Source organism: Python bivittatus, unplaced genomic scaffold, assembly GCF_059951505.1.
Source record: "Python bivittatus isolate LINGU-HERP-01145 unplaced genomic scaffold, Pbiv_v1 ctg000670_np1212, whole genome shotgun sequence".
Taxonomy (NCBI): domain Eukaryota; kingdom Metazoa; phylum Chordata; class Lepidosauria; order Squamata; family Pythonidae; genus Python; species Python bivittatus.
In genome coordinates this window covers 12,488,049-12,503,955 of record NW_028277094.1, presented here as the reverse complement: position 1 = coordinate 12,503,955, position 15,907 = coordinate 12,488,049, and the positions used below count along the sequence as shown (strand labels likewise).

The 15,907-nt window shown below is 58.5% G+C and overlaps 2 protein-coding genes across 2 annotated transcripts; both read left to right on the top strand.

Moving 5' to 3' along the window:
• Positions 1-8: 8 nt before the first annotated feature.
• On the top strand, positions 9-6,021 carry CUNHXorf65 (chromosome unknown CXorf65 homolog). Its single transcript, XM_088151760.1, has 5 exons — positions 9-1,371; positions 2,332-2,466; positions 2,934-3,002; positions 3,865-3,986; positions 4,241-6,021. Exons 1-5 carry the CDS (start codon positions 1,266-1,268, stop codon positions 4,364-4,366), a joined length of 558 nt encoding a protein of 185 aa, XP_088007886.1. The 5' UTR covers positions 9-1,265; the 3' UTR covers positions 4,367-6,021.
• Positions 6,022-6,217: 196 nt separating this feature from the next.
• Positions 6,218-14,654, top strand: LOC103062131 (sestrin-3-like). Its single transcript, XM_088151612.1, has 9 exons — positions 6,218-6,399; positions 8,708-8,914; positions 9,480-9,662; positions 10,640-10,870; positions 11,025-11,133; positions 11,423-11,541; positions 11,670-11,860; positions 12,189-12,333; positions 13,524-14,654. Exons 1-9 carry the CDS (start codon positions 6,340-6,342, stop codon positions 13,611-13,613), a joined length of 1,335 nt encoding a protein of 444 aa, XP_088007738.1. The 5' UTR covers positions 6,218-6,339; the 3' UTR covers positions 13,614-14,654.
• Positions 14,655-15,907: the final 1,253 nt, after the last annotated feature.

Below are 15,907 nucleotides of genomic sequence, written 5' to 3'. Positions count from 1 at the left end.
CAAATTAATAATTACAAGATTCTCATCAATATGCATGGTGAGCTCAAGCAAAAGATGGTCCTGAAATGGGTTCTCATTAAACACGCTGTAGACTTACTCAGAGAGTATTTCATTGACCTGATTTGCAAAGTGTATTAAACCATTGCTTGTTTGGTTATTATTTATTATTTATTGAGTCAACCACAATTGGTGGGGTTTATAAACCACAGTTGCTAGATTTGGCTCCCCACCAAAACCAGGCAAGCCCTGTTACGGCTTAGTGCAATGCAGGACCTGGCCTATTATGGTTGATTCAGCAGACTATGGTTGAGGAAACCCCAGGTCAGGGTGAAATTCCTGCCAGCTTGCCTCATAGAGCTGTTCATTATGACATGTCACAATGGCCCTGTGGCTGCTCAACAGCTGGAGAATTTGTCAGCCATGCCAAAGGCAGCTGGGGCATGTTCATCTGCATCAAGCATGGGGGTAAGGAAAGATCCATGGAGTGGACATGGGGCAGGCAGGATGGCTTGCCATCACCTCCTGTTCCTGTGGGCCCCTGGGATGAAGCAAATGGGGAAGCTGAGGCAGGGCCTCTTGGGACTCCTTGGGGCCAGGAGCAGACTCTCCAAATGTACGCCCTCCCCCCAGAAACTCGGCACTCGGCAGGGGTATTGCCAGGGCAGGTTGCGAACCCCACTTTATGCAGCTTCAGGCTCCTTTAAAAAAAACCAACATGTTTTATTAGCCACACAGTCATCATTGTAATCCAGAATTAATGTTTTTGTCATTCCAAAGACTGGAGGCACAAGGCTGGTTGTATGGACAAATAAACTTTGGGGCCATGGAGCCTATCCCCTATTCAGTGCAAGCAACCCTGCATGATGGCCCTCCATCTTGGCTTGGATGCATCCAGCAAGGGAAGCCCACGCCTCTGTGGGTCACTGCTGCCAGTGCCAGAAGAGTCAGACCGTGAGGAAGCCTTGGAAGGGAGAGAGGTCCTCAGCACTTCTTCAGATTGGTGTCTGGATCTCAGATGTCTCTCCTTAGGGCAGCTTTTCAGCCCCTCTGAAGGGTTGAGGAAAATGGCCACAGCCAGAGTTGGAATGCTATTCCTTCTCCCCTCCCCACTCGCATATCCTTTCCTCTCCAACCTTTCCTTCCCTTGTGAGGGTGGCTCTGGTTGCCAGTCAGGCCCAGACCTGCTTACATTCCCCGGGAGAGATGGGCCAGGGCAGCAGAAGGCACCCTTCTGAGCCAGGAAAACGCATCGCTCAGCAGTGACCATGGCTCCTCTCCTTTCAGACAACCGGCAGTTCTTGGCCAACATCAATTGCTCCATTTTACTTCTAACACATTACCTGCGTGATAAGGTGGGATTGCACAGGACAGGTGAGAAGGCTCCCCCAGGGCCAAGGGAGGGGAGTGCCGCCCATCATTGGGATATTGGCAGAGACGTGGCTCAGGAGGGAGTGTGGCTGATGGTCAGGCTAGGGGGTCTGCTGGATTGGAGCTTGACTCCACCGAGTGTAGTTTAGGTAACCCTTGAAGGAATCACATGAGTGGTAATTGTGGTGGGAAACATCAGTGTCCCTACAGGGGCATTGACTCCTTGTGATATCCCATTGCCTGGAAATAAAGCCTTGAGGGAACTTATGGTCTCCACGGGCAATTGGGAAGACCCAGATTCTGGGAGAAAGGCCTGTAGTGTTTGGATAAAGAAGCATGGCTTTGGGGTAGGTAAGGAAGAAGAGGACTTTGGAGATGGAGAGAAGTTACTTGGCTTCATGCCTGTTGGGAACAATGGTGTTTAGGTGTGGATCCTGGTCAGATGAAAGCTCTGGGCCCCAAAACCAGGTGGGGCTTCCATGCACACAACCTCATTCATTAATCCATGCATTCATTCACTGGCTCACTCAATTTGTATGGGTTTCCACTTGCCCAGTGACTCTGGGCAGATGACAACATTAGAAACAACTGAAAAATACATGGGTAATGAAAATGAACCAATAGAAACACAGAGCACCTGCAGCACAATAATTCACAAGCTGGCAGCTCACCCAACTTCCTGGCCTTGTGCTCGAGGGACGAATCAGGTGTTCAGGCTCTTCAGTTTACTCCTGAATTTGATGTTAGGATAAAGCTACAAAGGAAGGGGCTGAATGGTGTGATTCTGCTGGGTTGGGAACCATGGAGGTTGGGATATTGGGATGCTGCTGTCCTCCTGGGAAGCTGAACCCCCAGGGGATCCAACTGGCTCCCCCATGGAGTGAGGAAGGAGGAGAGAGGGGCAAAGTCATCCATTCCTTGGGGGGGAGGTCCTGCTTCCCTACTTCTGTAGTTTCTTCTCAGACCCCATTGACTTGTGTGAAGAGAATGGGACTCTGAAGCTGATTTTCCTGGTCAAGTTCCCAGAAGACAACGCCAGCAAGTTCCTCACCGCACGGGGAACCTACTATGTATGTAAAGTGGAACGTGGCACCACAGGTGGGTGAGTGCAGGGAGCAGGCCGCCCCAGAGGGCGGCCATCAGGGTCCCAGACCTGCTTTTGCTCCAAACAAACTTTCTGGAAAGTCATTGGGAGGTCGACAAATGCCCCCCATCTCTCCAGAGCACCATCTTCTCCAGTATCGCCTTGTTCTGAGCAGCTGCCTGGGCGGAATCCTCCTTAACCATTGCCCGCCTTGGCGGGGGGCAGTTTCCCAGCTAGGTCCGTAGCAGAGGCCTTTCCCTCCCCTGTTAGCGGACCATTTAACTGGGGACTGGGCCCGAGGGACAGTCTGCATACCGGCCAGCTATCTTATGCCATGGTTTTGGGGCTGACCTCCTGACCATTCTTATATCCAGCTGTTGCACCCTGGTATCTGTGCAGACCAAAGCGTTTGCCACTAATCTCCAAAGTCTTCGCCGGGATCCCAGCAGCTAATGTGGGTTCCTCCCCTCCTTCTCTCCAGGGACCAAAAATGAACACAGCTATCGGGCCTTTCATCCCATCATCAAGTTCCCTCCGCAGGATTTGCTGGGTAGGGGTCTGCGGGGGTGAAACCGTGGCGCAGGGCTGGGGCTCTGGCTCCACATCTGGGTTCAGTGCTAGTCCCAGCCCGAGGGAGTCCGTGGAGAAGCCTCCTGGAGGGAAGCGGGGCCTTTTCCTTCCAAGGAGACAGCTTCTGGCCCCCGTGAGGAGCGAGCAGAATGGGGGAGAGCTGCCAGGTCCAAAAGAGGGGTGGTCTAAGCAGACACGAGCCCTCACAGTTCTTCCCCTGGAAAATGAAGGAGTGGGGTACCGCTGCTGCCCCTGACAGTGACACACAATGAAGCAGTGGCAATGTGGCTGGTTCGGGGGTTGCCAGAAGGAGGAAAGATGGCAGGACACTGGCTAACAGCTCTGGACCCAAGGGGCATCTGTGACGTTCTAGACTGAGATCTTGGAACGGTCCAGAGTTATAAATCAGGTGGCATCGGCCTTTTGATGGCCAGCAGATTGCGTAACGTTGGGGGGAAGACAAGGACGGATACAAAAGCGAGGGGGGCGGGAGAGACCCTCAGAAGGAGAGTGCTTTCTGTATTTCCTGGACTTGAGAAGAGGGGGATGGGGGTCCTTCCTTTCTTAAAGAAAACATGTTAAAATTTCTGTAGAATTTTGCATATTTCTGGCTTCAACAGTCCATGAGAGGAGGGACTGTTTTCCTTCCCCGCCAGCTCCATTCTTAGGGGGGCTAAGTGGGAGTGATGCCTTCCCTCTTGGCCTCCTTTCTCTCCTCCCCCCACCCAAATTAGGGAGGATTAGAGGGACCTGCCTTCAGGGCAGTTACTATTATTACTAATTTCACAATAATTTATTAATGTATATTAATAATATATTGATGAGCCTTTGCTTGCCCTTAGACTCCCTTCGCAACCAGTGTGAGTTCCTTGAAAAAAGCCGCCTTAGGGTACTCAAGAGCCAGGACGGGAAGAAGCCCCCAACCATGGAATCTCTCCTGTCCTCCATGGCCAACCAGGTGGTGGTAAGACTCCCCTCTCCTCCTCTGGGGAAGAGAAAGGCTCAGCCAGACCCCTCTGGTCTCTGAGGGGTCGTGATGGGTCCAGGACTCAGCCTTCCTTCCTGCTCCTGCCCTTCCTTCCTCTCTCTGTTGAAGAGCAGACGGATGGAGCTCTGGGCACCGTGCTGCCCTGTTGCTACTGGTGGCTGGTGGGCTCTTCCCCCCCCCCTGCTGTGTTACTAGAAGCCCCGGTGACCTGCGCTGTCTCCTTTGTTCAGGGCAAAAGTTCTGGGAAGTCCGGAGCTGGGTTGGCCAGTGGCCTAGATGAGGAGGGCTTGCCACGCAAAGCGACCACCGCCACCAAGGCGAGACTGGAGGCCATTCGGAAGGAAAAGCACCGCTGACCCTGGAAAGAGAAGCCTGGGAGAGCTTCAGTTCCTTCCCCTCCAGCAGCCTCTGTGCTGCACAAATGGGGGCAGCCTTGCCCCCTGCCCTGTGAACTTGCGTCCCAATAAAACGCCCTTGGCCCTGAGTCCCCCAGCCCCTCTTCCATCTTCCCGTGGAAGCTCGAAAGCGCAACGGCTGCGGAGCCGGATCACCTCCAGCTGCATTGTCTGCCGGCCTGTTTCACATTCGGGAGGGAGCTGATGATGTCCTTTCAAGGCTGATGTCACCAGGGAGGCTCCTGATTGGAGGCTCCAAAGAGAAGCTGCAGCAGAAATGGGATTTGCCAGCACAGGCTTCAGAAACGGGGAGGAGGGGGCAGGATGGACATTGGCTGGCCGGCAGCTGGCGTCTTGCCCTTGAAGTTGCCCACTGGGTGGCCTGGCCGCCTTGGCGGAGTGCTGCAGAGGGGCCAAGGGGAATGCCCTCTGGACCAGCCCCGCCTCCACAGCCAGAAGTGATGAGCTGGGGGGTCTTTAAGCTCCGCAAGGCCGGCTGGGCACCAAGTGGTGTTTGTTCCTTCCCACCCCCCTGCACCTGCATCCTAGGTCTGGAGGTCAAAAGCTAGGAAAGGGAGGGGTGGCAGAGGGGACTCCAGAGGGCAGGAAGGACCCTTGGGGGTATATTTTAACGAATTTGAATGGAGAGTGGCAATTCATCTGAACATTTCAAACGCTGGACCGCCCTCTTGGGTCCCCCTCCGGGTGTGGAGCTCAAGGCATTGCCGGAGCGTTACGTGCTGTCCCAGGGAGGCACGTCTGGCATTCATTCCGCTGCTGCCAAGGGCACCCAGGGACCGTGAAACGCTTAGGGGCCCCTGCTCCATTCACTGCCACTGGCGCTGCCGCATAAAAAGGTGAGGAAGCTGTCTTTCACCCTGCAAATCTTGCACAGCCAGAAAAGCTCCTAAGGAACTGCACTGGGGGACTCGTCTTTTGGGGGGCATGCTTTGTCCCCGAAGAAATGGCAAAGGCTAATTAATTACCTGGTGGCTTTCGGCGGTGGTGGACGCAGGAGGCTGGCCATGCCCAGCCCCGGGCAGGCACCGAGAGGCGGCAAAGGTTACTATCAGGTGCGCTGCCGGGTCGGTGCCTCACCTCTCTTGGTTAGGGCGCGCGGGACGGAGACCCGCAGCAAGGAGCCCCAGGCGGGTCCCTTGGAAAAGCCCACCCGTCTTGCTCTTATTTCCTGACCCGTCTGTGAAGCCCGCAGCGGGCCCCCGCTCAAAGCCGGGCTGGGGCCCGCCGGACCCCGCGCCGGCAGCGGCTCCTCCGAGCAGCCCGGCCCGGGGATCTTTCAGCTGGGCGACTCGATCACGACGCCACGGAGGAACAAGGCCCTCAGATAAACGCTGACTGGATATTCAGAATCGCTTCCCCCGCGGGGCTCCTGGAAGCGGGCGGCTGAGCCCCGTTACAGCCGGGCGTCCCTTCGCAAGCCGCGGCCGGGCGGTACTGAACCTGCCGTCTGCGCCGTAAACCGTACGCAGAGAGGCGGGGAAGCCGCTCACAGATAATCCCAGCCCGCTCCGGTCGAGCCTCTGCCCGGCCGGACCGACCTCCGCGGGCTCCGCGCGAAAATAGGACGCGGCTCCCTTAAGAGCTGTCAAGGGACACCACGCTGGATCCGCGGCCACGCCCCTTTGCTCTCGCGGGGCGGAGCCTCGCCGCTTGACGGGCAGGGAATTTTCCACTCGGCCCCACGTGGCCTCGCCCTCCGCCGGCCGCCTGCCCCGCCTCCCGCCCGCGATTGGCCGGGCGGCGGGCCGGCCCCGCCCCCGCTGCGGTGTATGAACGGCGCCGGGCGGTGGGCACGCCCCCTCGCGCCCCGACTCCGGCTGGGCTGCCCGCGCCTCCAGCCTCCCGGTCGGTCGCGGCGCAAGTCCGGCGGCGGCGGCGGCGGCGGCGGCGGCCCCGGCCGGCGGCCGGCGAAAATGATCCTCTGCCCCCCGAGCACGGAGCCCCCCCGCGGAAAGCCGTGCCAGAGGCTGCAGGTAAGGGAGCCAGCCCGCCGAGGGGGCGGCCGGGCTCCCCCTGCAGAGGAGCCCCGGCGGAGGTGGCGCCCACGCCCCGGGCACGGCACGGGGCGGCGGGGCCCCGCCACCCCGCCCGCAGGGCCCCCGGCCCGCTTTCCCGGTGCCCGCGGGCGGGGACGGTCCGTGCCCGCGGTGGAAGGGGGCGCGACCCGCTCCGCGCCCCTCGCGCTGCGGCGCGCCCTCGCCTCGCCCGCCTCGCCCTGCCCTGCCCTGCCCTGCCCTGCCCTGCCCGAGCGGGGGAGGCGGGGAGGCGAACCTCCCAGCCCGAACCGCCGCCGGTGGACCGGCCTCGGCCCCCCCCGCGCTGCCAATCAAACTTGTTTTTCTCGTTCTCCTCCTGCGGTTCGGCGGTCGCGCCGCCAGGGGGCGCCGCGCTGCTGCTGCTGCCGCAGCTGGGACCGGCCGGGAGAGACAATGGACCGGGCTGCGCGGGGAGGCGCGGAGCCGGTCCAGCTGTTGCTGCCGCCGCTGCCCCGGGAAGGGGGCGTGTTCCTCTGGGCCCTCCCGGCCAGGTGCCGAGGGCGCGCTCCCTGCCCCTTCGGGAGGGGGCCGAGCTTTGCCTCTGGGGGCGGCTCGGATCGCCTCCGCGAAAGCGGCCCCCCGTGCGCTGCCCCAATTTGCTGCTGTCTCGAGGGCCGCAGCCCGTTTCTTTGTTTTGCCTGCCCTGCTTTGTCTCGCTCCCCGTCCGACGTCCGGGTGGCTGGGCGGTTGGGGGGATGTGGCGCTCTGGCTCAGCCCCCGTCTTGCCCAGTGCCGGCCCCAGAGGGGGTGGGAAAGCAGCGGCCGCCTCCGGCATCCAGCCCTTGGGCCTCTCCCGAAACGTGTGTGCGCGTGTGTGCACACCCCGAAAGGAGGAGGGGTGGTCTTGGAGGGGCCCCTGAGGAGGGGGGAAGATTTTCTCAGGGGGGGCGAGGGTGCTCGTGACTGGGGTGAGGCCCTCCCTCGCCTCTTCGTCTTCAGGCTGGCACTGCAGTGGTTCCTCTGCTTTTGCTTGGGAAGGGGGCCTGGAAATGGGGCTCCCCCCACGGCCCCCCAGCCTTCTTTGTCCTTGCTGAGACCCCCAGTTCTGGGCTCTGCCCAGTGCTGGGCAGAGCCTTCTGGGAGGCCAGGCGGAGCCTCTAAAGTCCCGGAGCCCCTCTTGGCAGTTCCGCCTCCCGCTTTCTGAGGCTGCTGCTTTAATTTTAGCACTCGGGGTGTTACTGTGAGGTCTTCAGGAGTGGGAAAGGAAGCTCGGTTGGCATGTGGCAGAGTAATTTTCCACTCCATGCCCCCTCCCCCTGTCCTCAGCCAATTAGCCCCTGGGATGGTCCCTGAATCTTGGGGAGATGCATCCTTAATGGCCTCGATAAGGCCGTCCTGGAGGGTAGACTCAGCCCGCGGGCTTCCCACTGCAGGGGGCTTGCTTATCTCCTGGGCTGGGGTGCAGGCTCATTGAGTGGTTTCCTTTTGCTGGGGGTTTTCTGGCTGGCCCCTGGCCCTTGAAGGGCCCCTTGCTAGAAAGGTGGTGGATGTGGAGCCCAAAGCCCCCCTGCTTTCTCTGAGTTGCTCCCCCCTTCCACCGGGGTCAGGGCCAGTCCTCCTCCCACGAGCACCCTTGTTTACCTGGTGTGGGAAGTGGCTGGGGCTGGGGGAGGAGGTGTCGGACTGAGACTTTCCCGGACTTCCTGGGGGGACCAGCTGCAGATTTGGGGAAAGGTGCAAATTTGGGTTTTGAGACTTCTGTCTCTAAGGGCTGGCAGCATCTGCTCTGGGTATGTCTTGGGGGGGGCTTTAAAAAATCTTGCTTTTTTTTTTTTTGAAGGCAGGGCAGGGGGAAGCTTCTATCTTGCAAGCAGCCTTCAAGTACAAAGACAGTGGCTGGTGAAATTTACATCTGGGCACGGAGGGTTATGTGGGGTTTCTAAAATTCAGGTGGAGGGCTGTGTGTCCCTCAACTAAGCAGGCTGAAAAACTTACTGCAACTGATTGATGTGTACGAGTTGCACAGCCTACTTTCCTTTCGTTCCAGATGTGACTTCCACCCCTATGATTTTCTTGCCAAAAATATGCCTTGAGCAGAAAAACCCAGCCCCCCACCCTGTCTGCCCAGCCAGGTACTCCTTCCATGCCCTTGGGTGACATCAGGCGCTTTCGGTGCTCGAGGAGTTGGACCTGCGAATTGCAGCGAGCTGGTTGCACTTCTTCTCCCCCCCCCCCCGCCGTTGATCGCCCAGAGTCTGGCGGGTCTTGCTCCAAGATCTCTCCCTTTTCTGCCCTTCCCATCTAGCTGGCCAAGATGAGCACCGCCGACAAGGAGAGGCCTCCCCAGTTGCTCTTTGTGAAGGCCTTGGCCAGCAGGGGGCGGATCGAGGCCATCGCCCAGCAGATGGGCTATCACCCGCACTACCTGGACAGCTTCCTCCGGATGCAGCATTACCTGCTGCACATGGACGGGCCGCTGCCCTTCGATTGCCGCCACTTCATCGCCATCATGGTGAGTGCCGAGCCACGGAGTCCTGAGCGTTGGGGCCTGTGGCGCCTGTCCTGGCGAGCAGCGAGAGCCTCCTCTTCCGGCGTTGCCAGAGGCAGCTCAGCCAGGGGCCAACTGCATGCAGCTTGTGGGGCTGGGGGCTGCCTGCTTGCCGCTCCTTTTGCTTGCTACCACTGCTGAGCGCCCCCCCCCCATCTTTTTGCCACTCAAAACCAACAAATGGTTGTTTTGGAGCTGCGGCTGGCTCAGTTTCCTTTGTGGAATGATGTCTCGTAAATCCATCGTGATGGGACGTGTGTGCTCGTCCCCTGCAGAACCCTTGAAGATAGGCCACGGAGTCTCCGTCGCCCCCTCCAAGCAAAAGCAGGGAGGAGGGCTGTGATGGAAACCATGCCAAGCAGGGATCAGGACGTGCTGGACTGACTCTCTGGGTTGGGGGCGCTGGGTGGGATTCTGAGCTGGAGAGCCGATCCCACGGGGCAGGATGGGACCATGCTGAGCAAGGTCCCTGGCTTTGGGGGCCTTCCCTGCTGATCTTAGCACCACGGCCCTCGTGTGTCTCTTGCAGGCAGCCGCCCGGCATCGGTGTCGGTACTTGGTGAATCTTCACGTGCTGCAGTTCCTGCGGGTGGGCGGTGACCCCCTGTGGCTGAGAGGGCTGGACTATATCCCCCCCAAACTCCGCCGGCTCAGTGAAATCAACAAGGTCTTGGCCCACCGCCCCTGGCTTGTTTGCAAAGAGCACATTGAGGTAATAGACCAGGGTGGAGAGCACACTTAGGGCCCGTGGAGGGGCAGCATTTTTCCCCTATGGCAATCTGGATGCTGCTCTGATGTCTGTGTCCACAGTGCCTGCCCCCCATGATCAGCACTAATAATGCTTCCACCCAGATAATGCAGACAAGCTCCTGCCTGGTCAACCATCTTCTGGATGTTTTGGGACTGGTGCTGAGGGTGACAAGTCAGGGGAAATGGAGGCAGGGTCTCTGTTTTGCATAGGCTGTTTGCAAAGGGAGTTCAAGGGAATGAAGGCTGGGCATTTCTCTCCCACCCCACCCTGTCCTTGCCCTGGAAAGGGTGCTCTTCCGTGGCTCAAATTCTTCCATCCCAGATAGCTTCCGTGGGTCAACACAAGTTTTAAGAATGAGTGAATGGGCTCTCCCTGCCCCCGCATAAAAATAAGCGTGTGGAATAAGTCTTTGAGGACATGGCTGTAACAAGGTGTTACAGTTATGAGAGGAGAGTTTCAATCAGATGGTGCCACGGGGCTCTCCCGCCCCGTTTACCCCCGAGGCCGCTGGGGCAGGTGGTCCACCAGCAGGAGCTCGGATGTTACCGGTATCACCTCCCCATCTCAACCCGTGGCCCGGCGGGAGATGCAGCTGAGGTTCTTCCCGGTGTCAGAGGCTCTTAGGTCTGGGTGGGGAGGAACGGCTGAGACCTGGGCTTAAGCTTAGCCCCAGCAAGACGCAGCGGCAGAAGTTTTGGAAGCCGGCGTTTCCTCCTGGGTTCTGCTTGGTTGCGGTTGGGTTCCCCATGTGGAGCTGGCTCATGATCTGGGGGTCTTTGGGAACTTGTGGCTCCTGCTCGGGAGGCTGTGCTTGTGGCCACGTGTGCCCACTCCAACAGGTGTCATTTGTGGCAGATAAATTTTGATGGGGGGGGAGCTGTGGGTGTCAGTCGCTGGTGAAATTCAGCGCTCGCTTCTCTTTGGCACACACCTTGCAGAAGCTGCTGAAGATCAGCGAGCAGAGCTGGTCGCTGGCCGAGCTGGTCCACGCGGTTGTGCTGCTCGCCCACTACCACGCTCTGGCCAGCTTTGCTTTCGGCTGTGGCTGCGAGCAGGACGCCGGCCCAGAGGGACGGGGCTTGCTGAAGCTGGGCCTCCCGGGGAGTGTCTGCTTCTGCGACGTGGGCAACGGCTGCAGCCAGGAGCTGCTGCACCTGAACCGCAAGCGGGTGCGTGCCTCGGGTCCCGGTGTGGGCCCAGAAGAGTGGAAGGGGGGGCGCGGTGGGCGCGGGGTGCAGCCTCCCAGGCCGTGGCGGCAGGGCACGGGTGCCCTTCCTAGACCCAGAGGAAAGAACCGTCTGCTGCACATCTCCCCCGCTGCAGTCCCTGGATTCCTGTGTGGAGCTGGAGTCTCTCCGGGAGCGCGTTCACCGGCTGCAGGTGGGAAACGAGGCCCGGGAAGAGCTGAGGCTGCCTGCTGAGCGGGAGGAAGGTAACGCCCAGCTGAGATCTTCCCTCAGTCCAGGAGGAGAGGCTGTGGAAGGCCTTGCCTGCGACCGCCCTGCGAGCCTCCTGGTAGGGGCGGGAAACGTTGGGTCTGGTGCCTGGGGTCTGACTGGAGGCCGTTGAGAGATGCTCGCACGCCATCTCCCCTGCAGAGCTCCCGTCCTGCTCGCAGGCAGCCCCTCTCCTCTCCTCTCCTCTCCTCTCCTCTCCTCTCCTCTCCTCTCCTCTCCTCTCCTCTCCTCGGAAGCACTTTTGCTGCACGCTCTGTCTTCCAGGCTTCGACGGGGAATTCTCTGGTGCTGCAGATCTCTCCTGCTATGTCCTGGACCCCAGCTTTGGCTACCAGGAGTTTGCACCGTGCAACGAGGACCAGCCACAGATCTTCCGTGTGCAGGTGGGGCGCCCCTGGCAGTCCCGGAAGACTGCCGAGGATCTCGGCTGGCCTCCCCTTCCTCGGGAGGTTGCTGACCTCCCCTGCTTTAGCTTTCCCTGAGCGATCCTCCCTCCTTCTCACCTGGGCAGGATTACTCCTGGGAGGACCACGGCTTCTCGCTGGTGAATCGGTTGTACTCTGACATCGGGCATCTGCTGGACGAAAAATTCCGTAAGGTCGACAGCCTTCACAGCTGCTCGATGGCCAAGCGGCAGGGTTGCGAACACGCCACCTTTAAGCGAGGGATCTGGAACTACGTGCACTGCACATTCGGCATCAGGTGCTCCTCCGTCGCTTCTGGGGTTTGGGAGCCTTGTGCTCCTCTCTCGCAGAATTGAACCAGCCCAGTTGAGCCTTTCCATAATTTGCTCACTGAACAAGGGCGGATTTGGGATGATGAAGCATCCGGTGGCTTAACGGCCTTTGGAGATGTGGGGCTTCAGATGGAATTCTTTCCCTGGTCTTTGTGAACGACTTGCTGTGACTTTTTAAACATTGGCCCAAGAATTCCTGGTCTGCCAGAGCATACCGAAAACGAGCCGTGTTAAAGATGAATTGGGAGTCTCTTTTGGTGCTAAATCTGGATTCTGTTTCTCTCTCCCTTCCAGATACGATGATTATGACTATGCAGAGGTCAACCATTTCCTGGACCGGACTCTCAAGCTGTACATCAAAACTGTGACTTGTTCTCCAGAGAAGATGGATCCCCAGATGTTTGAGCGCTTCTGGAAACAATTCAAGCACAGCGAAAAGGTGGGGTTGTGTGTGTGGAGCACATGGGAAAAATGAGAAAGCCCTTGCTTGGGGCTAGAACCTGGAACCATCCGGCGAATTTGAGTGCGGGGCATTCAGGAAACAAAAACACCCTTTCTACGAGGCATAGCTAAATTTTGTGATTGCCTTTGGCAGCACAGACAGCTTTGAGCAAGAGCCAGGGCAGGGACTGGTGGTGGAATTTCCCCAGCACCGTTCTGTGGTGATGCCGCTGGGTCGTCCTTCTGGCCGCAGTTTCCCATGATAGCACTACCTTGAAAGGTTTTGGCCTTATAATTTTTAGAAGTATTTTGTACATGTATTTTGGTGCCCCCCCCGTGTGTCGATGCTGCCCACTGACAGAAGCGCCTGTTCCTCACTTTAGAGGACCTTGTAGGGCATCCGGCTCTTTGCGGTTACTAATTCTGGCGCCTCTGTTGCCGCCTGGGACGCTGCAGCAACCAGGTTTGCAGTGGAGGTACCAGGGAGGGTGCAGTCGCTGGGATGGCATTCTGGGAGGTGGCACCAGGCAACGGAGAGCACAAGATTGGGCAAGTCTGGCTTGCGTGCAGTGGGAAGGGGCCTCTGCCAACGAGAGGCCTTACCGGGTCTTTACCACGAACGCGCTTTGGTTTAGAAGCCTGGGTGGGATCTGTAGCCTGCCCCGTTTCTTCCTACAGCGTGCCACCTTCTTCCTTGGCCAAAGGCATTCTTGGGCTGCCTCATTTTGGGAAAAAGTTAGCTAGTTTGTTCAGCTTTATGACTGCAGGGAGCTGATGTCCCTGAGGCATTTACTGGGATGAGCTTTGCTAATTGGGTCCCTTAGCCTGTGTTTGGCCTGTTAGCTCAGTGGGTTGTGACCCCGGCCCTCCCCCCATCTCCCCCCAAAGCTTGGAAGACCCGCTGCCCTCCACAGTGGTGTGTTGTCAGCCCTCTGGGCACGGCAGGGATTCTAGGAATGGTCTTTATTCAGTCAAGAACAGGATCTTGAAAGCCCAGCCCGCTTCTGCCCAGCAAAACCATTGGAGGTTCTTATGCATTCCCCTTTCTGGGACGGAAGGCTGAGGCCAGGTCTACCCTCCTCCACTCGTGTAGCGCTTCCTCTCCAGCCACAGCCGACTCCTTGGGTGGCGGAGGGCTGCAGGCTTCTTTCGGCTGGGCTGGAGGTCGTCTTCTCTTTGCTCTTGCAGGTCCACGTGAATCTGCTCATCCTGGAGGCCCGGTTGCAGGCCGAGCTCCTCTATGCGCTCCGTGCCATCACGCACTACATGGTCTCCTAGAGCACGGGGGGGGGGACTCTGGCAGTGTCCCCCCACGTTTACTTGACACCCTCCAAGATGTGAAAAGTGGCGTCTTCCCTCTGGCCTCCCTCGCTGAGAACCCGAGGGCTGGTGGGCAACGTGGCCGCAGCAAGCCGGCTGTGGCTTTGCTCCTCCGCAGGTTGTGGGTGTCCGTGGAGGGGAGGGATGGGTTGCACGTACTTGGCGGAGGGGACGGAGGTCATTCCTGCTTCTTCCGCGGTCGACTCATGCGACTCTGTTCAGTTTAGTCCCCGTTACAGTATTGCGGGGGGGGGCTCTCGTCTCGTGCCATTCCTGCTGCTCGTAGGCTATAACTGGCCTGTCCTTGGAGGGTTGGGAAGGGGGTCTGCCACCCTGGACTGGGGGCTTCTGGAGAGAGAGCAGGGACGCTTTCTGCTGGCCTTCTCTTGCACTGGGGGTGGGGGGAACAGGAAGGAAGGGTCTCTAGCACTTCTTTCAGGGAGTGTCTCCGCCCCCTCTCCTTCATCCAAATTGTCCTTGGTAGCCAGATTTGACCCCCCCCAGGGCTCTTAACCAGCAACCTTAACCTGAGGTTGCTTCCCTCCTTGCCTCCAAAGTCAACCCCCTGCAAGTGTGCTGCCCCCCTGCCGCCTTTCGTGCTACTGGCACTTGGCCGACCCCCCCAAGCCCCCTCTGACTTGCGCTTCCCCTCCGAGCGGTGCAGATGTCCAGCTTGCCTCGGCTTTGCTCCTTGCCTCCCCCCCCTTCCTGTCGCTGCTCGGGGGTCCTACTTGTCTTGTTCCGAAGAGGGAGTTTCTGCGCTGGGCCTCCTCCCGTTGACGGGACTGGGCTACAGTGATGCTTCCGCTGGGCAGACGGGGGGCCCTTGTTGGCTGGGCCGCTGATCAATAACTGCAACAGGAGGGGGCTTGGTCAATGGCTAACGAAGGGGCAACTGGCAGAGGACATGGGTGGGACCTGGCTCAGCACACGGGGCAGCAGCTGACCTGTTTACTGTGTAAATGTTTTGGGGGGTGGGAACAAAACATTGTGTGGGGAAGAGAGTAAAGCCTATTTTTGCTATAAATATAAATGTTTGACACAGAGCTCGGCCTGATTTCTTTGATCTTCTACTCCAGGGGACCCCTTGATGGGGGAGGGAGAGAACTCCCACAGGCTCAGACCTGGAATTGGGGTTTAAAAAGCTGATTGGGGCTGCGGCAAAATCCACCCGATAAGCGACTCCCAGGGTGGGCTGTTCCAAGCTACGGGCCGGCCTGTGGGCAGGGCAGCTATGCGAGCCCATCTGTGTCTCGATGGGAGACCCAGTGGCCCTGCAGGGCTTCCCTGCAGCGGAAGCCCTGGAGCTCCCGACTGCGTAACCGTGATCTGTCCTGCAGCAAAGCACGTCGGTGTCCAGTAAAATGTAGGAATCTGGGATGGTTTAATTCTTTGGGGGTCTCTGAAAGAGAACAGACTTCTTCTGCATCCCACCTGTGAGTCCTTCCTAGCTCCTGTGTCTAAGTGAACGGGTGTTCATTGCTAGAGAGGAAAGAAGGGCTGCTAATTGAGAGGATCTTTTCAGGGCAACTCTGCCCAGTGACTCAACCCTTCCTGGCAGCCACCGAGGCGGAGCATGTGGGCTGACCATCCAAAGCCTCTTTGGGAAGGCAGCTCTGCTGTTTTGGAACAGGGGACTTGCAGCCTCCTACAGTGGAACAATGGGCTTCTGATGGAGCTGGGGTTCCAAACCACTTGCTTCTCTTCTCCTAGATAAAAGGATCTGGTAGTGGACAGGGCAGGGCTGAATGGGGTTTCTGCTCAATTCCTCTTGGGTGAAAGCCCCAGGCTTCTTCACCCAAACCACCAAGGTTAGTGCCTTAAGTCAAAGTTTGATCCTTTAAAGCCTGAGTTTGTGCAAGAAGCATGGTTCATTGTAACCCTGCTTAGATATTATGGGGCTTACGTTACACAATTCTGGTTAGCTAATTTCTGTTTTGTACAAGCTCAGAAAAGTGGGTTAACTGACACAACCCCCATAAGCCATCCAAACAGAGCCCTTTCTCAAGCTCCCCCCACCCGTCTAAATCTCTGCATGGGATCGGCTGCCCTTCTCCCAGGCCCTGCAAGTCCCCCCCAGCCCTGTGCTTTGGGAAGCAGCTGCCGGGTTGATTTCCAAGACGGCTCAGGAGCTCCACAGGTTCCATGGAACAGCGACGGCTGGTGATAATGGCTGCTGCTTTGCTAAGGCAGAGAGAATCAAGCTATCGAGGTGAGAAGTTGCTGAAAATCTGCTCATCAGGTGCTTGATG

Bases quoted from the DNA above. Each gene is read 5' to 3' on its own strand.
- CUNHXorf65 (XM_088151760.1), top strand. From the start codon at position 1,266: ATGGCTCCTCTCCTTTCAGACAACCGGCAGTTCTTGGCCAACATCAAT. The intron at 1,372-2,331 runs GTGAGAAGGCTC...GTTTCTTCTCAG, and splicing joins GGTGGGATTGCACAGGACAG to ACCCCATTGACTTGTGTGAA. The intron at 2,467-2,933 runs GTGGGTGAGTGC...CCTTCTCTCCAG, and splicing joins AGTGGAACGTGGCACCACAG to GGACCAAAAATGAACACAGC.
- LOC103062131 (XM_088151612.1), top strand. From the start codon at position 6,340: ATGATCCTCTGCCCCCCGAGCACGGAGCCCCCCCGCGGAAAGCCGTGC. The intron at 10,871-11,024 runs GTGCGTGCCTCG...CCCCCGCTGCAG, and splicing joins TGCACCTGAACCGCAAGCGG to TCCCTGGATTCCTGTGTGGA. The intron at 11,861-12,188 runs GTGCTCCTCCGT...TCTCCCTTCCAG, and splicing joins CACTGCACATTCGGCATCAG to ATACGATGATTATGACTATG.